Genomic DNA, 5,762 nt, shown 5'->3' on the forward strand with positions numbered 1-5,762 from the left:
GTAAATGGGTCACTGCGAAATGCAGCAATTTAATTTTTCTCCAATCAAAATAAGAACAAACCAGTATGATGTCACTTCTATTAACTTTTGAAGGTTTACAGCAGTTAAAGTATTTTTGCTTCTATGTATGAAGGTTAAAAAAATCATTTTTTTTTCCCCCCATAAAATACAAGAGCAACCAATTTTCACCATCAAGTAAAAGTAAAAACTGGAATTCTTTTTTTAAATTAGTCCATAGTGGCATTTAGGAACTTATTCATAGGCTGCTGCGCTGACACCATGACAAACCAAAGTGTAGGGCTGGGTCTGGTTTTGTTTCGGTTTTCTTTTCAATACCCAATGCTCATGGATTAAGTTCTGGAAATGTTCCAATTGTAAGGCAGGGGTCTGTTTGGATTCCACCACGGGTATGCTCCTTGGGTTGGATGCTGGAGGGTGAGGCACGTTTTGCCGGACCCATGTCGACTACCTAGTAGTCATCAAGGTCAAAAAATTCATCATCTCCTCCTTGGTATTCCATTCCCTGGAAATCTACTCGGTACCGCAAGATACCTGGGAAAACAAACCAAAGGGTAGTAAGTCATGGAGGAGGGAGGGTTCATGCTAATAAAGGAAAGGCCAATTCTTTGGCAAAATCGTAGGGCAAAGAGGTGACAATCTAAAATAGCCCAGATCTGAAGCCATGTGCTGCCTGTATAAATATGGTGAGCACATCTCATCTGCAGCAACTTATCTGAGGATATGCTGAGAAAAGACCTTGGTCTAAGACCTTGGTCTTAAGTTCAGCTTTCTAATTTGCTACTCACCTCCAATTCCACCAAATCCTTTCACAAACTGGGATCCTTCTTGTGACTTATCTGTGACAATTTCCAACGTGGCTCCAAATTTTTTGTAGTTGTTAGCAAACCATTCCAGTAGGGGCATGCTTTCAATCAGCTCATGTTCCTGTCCTGTCTACAGGGGCAACCATGAGATACACAAATACCAGGATTAGCAGACAACAGACTTAGCTCCTCCTATACTACCTCTTACCCTAGTCATCACTCTCATTCTCCTAATCTTATTTTTTTGTGTGTGTATGTATTAAAGTAAGCGAATTCTGGTTTCTAGTGACATAATTTCATCTGTTTGTTTATATCCACATTAACCCATTGTTGTCAAAGTTGATTTTGACTCAGCAACCCTACAGGACAGGGTAGAACTGTCCCACAGGGATCCTAAGCCTATAATCTTTATGGATGCAGACTGCCACATCTTTCTCGTAGGGAGTGGCTAGTGGGTTTGAACCACCAACCTTTCGGTTAACAGATAAACGCTTAATAGCTGTGCTACCAGCATGCCTTTCCGATGATATAACTGCATAGAAATTCCAAATATTTCAAACAATACTCCTCCCCAAGCCCTAGCCTGTTATGAAATGACAACACATACTTAGCAGATTTTCAACTTAAGAGTTCTGCTGTGTCACGCTGTTACAAAGTGTCTTTAGGCAGCACTCATTCACAGCCCAGAACTGTTCTTGGGAGCAGCCTACTTAAGAGGAAACCCCTCCAACTCAGTATTTGAGGAAGGTATCACTTAAAGGGATCTCCACTGGGAAGGTGACCCGTAAACTGTGGCAATGCATTTACACTAAACCTTGAGAAGCCATAATAGTGAAAGAGATTTCATAGCAGATGACAGACCCTATATCCAATTAAACCTTCCTCTCCAGTATTTAAAGGATGAGAATGTTTTCCTGATTGCTCAACCACTTTAAAAAATAAGGGCTGAGATAACCATGAGTTAGTTGCCCCCTTCCTCTGGATCAGACCACAACATGGTAGATAGGCGCTGACCTCACCCCAATAAGTAAAAGATCTGGTTTCCTAAGGCAGATCTCTAAGCTTCCAGAACTCAAAGACAAATTTATGCTTCCTTGCATGTATTCCCAAACCAAGAAAATAATGACATACCTCTTTGTCTGTGAAATGAGACTTATCCTTCTCTTGTTCTGGAGTTAGATAGAGAATTTTCTCCTCTGCAGTAGTAAGGGGAAAAAACATGTTAACTTGGTTCTCACATATTAACAGGTGTCAGCCCCATGAGATGAGTTAGGGAGAGGGCTCCTGAATTCATCCTACTAACCTTCTTTCCTAAGCATGTTAGTGAACATGCACTGAGTGTCTATAGGTACACTGCTTCTATCATAAGAATCCTCCTTAGAAGTGAGGATGTTGAGACTTTGTCTTGCTCACTGTGGACTTATCATCAGGTAAGACCAATCACTTGAAAAGGATGCCATGTTTGGTAAAGTAGATAGATAGTCAGTAAAAATGAGGGAAGCCCTCAGTAAGATGAAATGACAACAGCTGCAACAAGGGGCTCACACATATCAAAGATAGTCAGTAAAAATGAGGGAAGCCCTCAGTAAGATGAAATGACAACAGCTGCAACAAGGGGCTCACACATATCAAAGATCATGGAGATGGCACAGGGCTGGGCAATTTTCATTCTGTTTATACATTAAGGTTGCCATGATTTAAAACCTACTTGACACCAACTAACAAGAAGGAGATATCAAACAGTTCAAGCAGAAAAATCTCCTAGAGACTGAAGGAGTGGGGGACAAGAGTAGGTTCCACCTTCTGACTGGCTGTGAAATCAGCCATCTCCCCCAATTCTCCACCCCAGGCTTCCTGGATGCACAGGACAGTAGCAAATAGCAACCCTATTTTCTAATCCTCATACCTTCTGTGCCTTGGCAATGAAGAACATATCTCATTATATCCAGATTTTCATAGACTATTAGAATCTCTACAGCTCCCATTTCCAAAGCCTTTAGTGTATCTTCAACTCCAAAACAGTACTTTCCCGTGTCCTGGCTGATTTCATCAAAGTATCGTCCTATGTTTAGGGACAGGACAATAAGAACATATATAATGAAGTTTCTCTTGCAGATACAGACTCTCTTACTCAAAATTAGACACAGGGAGAGAGAAAGAAAAGAAAAACAAACAAAAATCTCCCCAAAACTTAAACAGATAAGTGCCCTAAATTTGAGGCTCCACAAATTGACTCCCAAGAGGCTGATAGTTGGGTCTCAAAAGTGTAATCATTTAGAAATGTGTATATGTTCAGATCAATCCAAAACAAGGATAAACAAGTCACATTAATTTTATTCTCGCTTATCCATTTAGTGTCTTGTTTCATACACAATCATGTACATACATGTAAAAACATCCATGGATAAATAAATTAGGTGTATTTCACCAATACCTATTAATTTCTTCTCTTGAATGAACTTCACGTTGGAGAGGACTTCAGTAGATAACTCAATAGCTTGGTTGAATCCATTTTCACCACCATAGGAAATATCAACTAATTTTAAAACTTTTGATTGCAACCTCTGATACAAGTAAAAAAAAAAAAAAAAAAAGTTTCATCAGTACAGTCAAAACACCTTTACCAAGACCCACTCTACTTCTTAAAGGCATGCAAAGCCCAGCACCACAATCACTGAAGAGGGAGAATGTGAGAAAGCAGCTCAGTTTACTCAAGTGCTGCTCTTTCAGTGAGCAAATATGGTAACAGACCACCAAAACAGCTTCTTTGGTATGTCTTCTACCATAATGCTACCTCCTTCAGATGAACACCTTGGGAATATGTTATGTCTAAAACTAGTGTCATAAACCACGAGATCTTTCTGGTATTTTTCTAAACACTTTAGGGTTAATCTGCTCCATTATATTGCTGAGAGTCTCACTGCTTCACTTACCTCCATTAATAAATCAGGGAAAGATAGGAATGCTAGCTTCTAGTTTCTGTGAAATGTATTTCCATTTTTAAGTCAATTATAGCAAACCACTGAACCAGGGGACCTCCACAGGGCCCAGAATGATCCTACTTAAAAATGGCTAATTTCAAAAGAGAAAAGCCCAGAAAATTATGGGAACTGTTTCCTAATAAAAACTTAGAAATCTACCACCTTTTAACTCAGACCTAGGTTTTTAACACAGGGAGTATGTCACTGTAAAAGTAAAGACAATGTTCCACTGCTCATACAGGACTCACATAGTCCCACACAGACTCAAATAATAGAGCACCTCTCATTCACTTACCTGATCAAACATATCAGATTGACTTAGTTCAGTTTTAAAGTCAGCTGATCCAGCTAAAACGAGACCAGCCACATTCACTTTGTCCCCAGAAATAAACAGCTGCACAGCAGTCTCAGCTACCTTCCGAACATAATTATGTCGTTTTTCCATTCTTAAACGGGCAAAACGCAAGGCAGACTGACCTCCTCTACCTTTGACATAAAAAAGTGGTGAGAAAAAGGCAATTATCAAGAAATACAAGATGCTTTGCTAATTAAAAAATAAGCTAATCAATCATGCTATTACCCAAGAAAAGGACAAAGAGAAAAATCACTATTCCCTTAACAGAATGCTTAGCATAACTATTACTTGTTCTCAGAGAGTGACCACTAATTTTGATGTTAAGGGAAAAGTCATAAGCACCAATGATTATGAGTCATTCTGCAACCTCTCTCCACATCATCTGGTTCGCTTTTCCCCTTAAATACTTATTGCTAAACTAAGGGCAAGTGAGCTCATGTTCTCCTCCTATATTACCGTGTTTCTTTGGAAGATCCACAGTGAATTTGTGCAGGACTTCTCTTGTGTTTCCTTGCAGTGTGCCAAAAAGTGCACCACTACCATCTATTACAATGAAGCCAAACTTGCTATCATCCGAAAGTAGTGCTGTAAGAGCCTGAAAAGTGAACATATACACCATACAATAAGCCCAAAAGTGTTTTTTGCTAAGGTCTAGACAAAACCAAAAGGATACAAATAAGCCGTTTCATCCACCATTTCGTGGAATAATTTACAGACTTCAACTGTAAATCTTTTGGACAAGTATGAACCTGTTGTAGAAATAACCAATGGCATCTCTGCGAAGCCCTTTATTTAACATACCTGACCAGGGCATGTAAATACAAAACCAATATAGGCCCTAGTCTTTGACTGATTTAGACTGGTGATGGTCTAAACCAAAAAAAAAAAAAAAAAACAAAACAAACCCAAACTCAATGCTGTCAAGTCAGATCTGACTCATAGTGACCCCTCCCTTTGGTTTCTGAGGCAGTATCGCTACAGAAGTAAATTGACCAATCTTCTTTCCGAGGAGTGGCTGGTGGGTTTGAACTGCCAGCCTTCTGGTTAGCAGTCAAATGCCTTAGGCACTATGCCACCAGAGCTCCCAATGATAAGTCTATAGAGCATAAAATTCAAATTAAGGATCTAATACCCAAAAGTTGACTTTTTGTTATCATTAACAACCCCAGCATCAATAAGTAGCATCTTTCCAAAAGAAAATTCAAATATCTTTTAAGTTAACTTTAGAGTACATGAATACAAAACCACAAAATCTACAAAAAGGTCTTCTAGTTTTCAAATGTTACATTTAACTCTTGTGTACTGTATGTAAACCACAACCTCAAATTTTAATGTTATTACAGCTAATGATTCTGAGTTTTTATGGGGAAAACTCTCTGGGATAGCATTATATTCCTACATTTTTACCTCCTCAAAGAACAAATATTAAAACAAATATTAAGATAAACGCATGATAAAGTCTGAATACTTGGCAGATCAACTGCTAGGTGGCAGCTCCTTTAAAACTAAATAATTAGGAGGCAGGGCAAGATGGCGGACTAGGCAGAAGGATTGCACAGACCCTCTTCAACAAAGAAAAGGGAAACCAATTAACACAGACAC

The 5,762-nt window shown here is 39.0% G+C and overlaps 1 protein-coding gene across 1 annotated transcript in view; it reads right to left on the reverse strand.

Moving 5' to 3' along the window:
* Window positions 1-469: 469 nt before the first annotated feature.
* The window catches only part of ETF1 (eukaryotic translation termination factor 1), a 40,444-nt gene continuing 35,151 nt past the window's right edge, over window positions 470-5,762 (reverse strand). The window contains exons 4-10 of the mRNA XM_007938955.2: window positions 4,617-4,755; window positions 4,101-4,291; window positions 3,259-3,388; window positions 2,731-2,886; window positions 1,956-2,020; window positions 807-954; window positions 470-552 (exon numbers count right to left, since the gene is read on the reverse strand). Of these exons, the coding sequence (XP_007937146.1) occupies window positions 470-552; window positions 807-954; window positions 1,956-2,020; window positions 2,731-2,886; window positions 3,259-3,388; window positions 4,101-4,291; window positions 4,617-4,755 (912 nt within the window). The remainder of the gene's footprint in view (window positions 553-806; window positions 955-1,955; window positions 2,021-2,730; window positions 2,887-3,258; window positions 3,389-4,100; window positions 4,292-4,616; window positions 4,756-5,762) is intronic.

Source organism: Orycteropus afer, unplaced genomic scaffold, assembly GCF_000298275.1.
Source record: "Orycteropus afer afer isolate SDZICR_OR568_19922 unplaced genomic scaffold, OryAfe1.0 scaffold00056, whole genome shotgun sequence".
In the NCBI taxonomy this organism is placed as follows: domain Eukaryota; kingdom Metazoa; phylum Chordata; class Mammalia; order Tubulidentata; family Orycteropodidae; genus Orycteropus; species Orycteropus afer.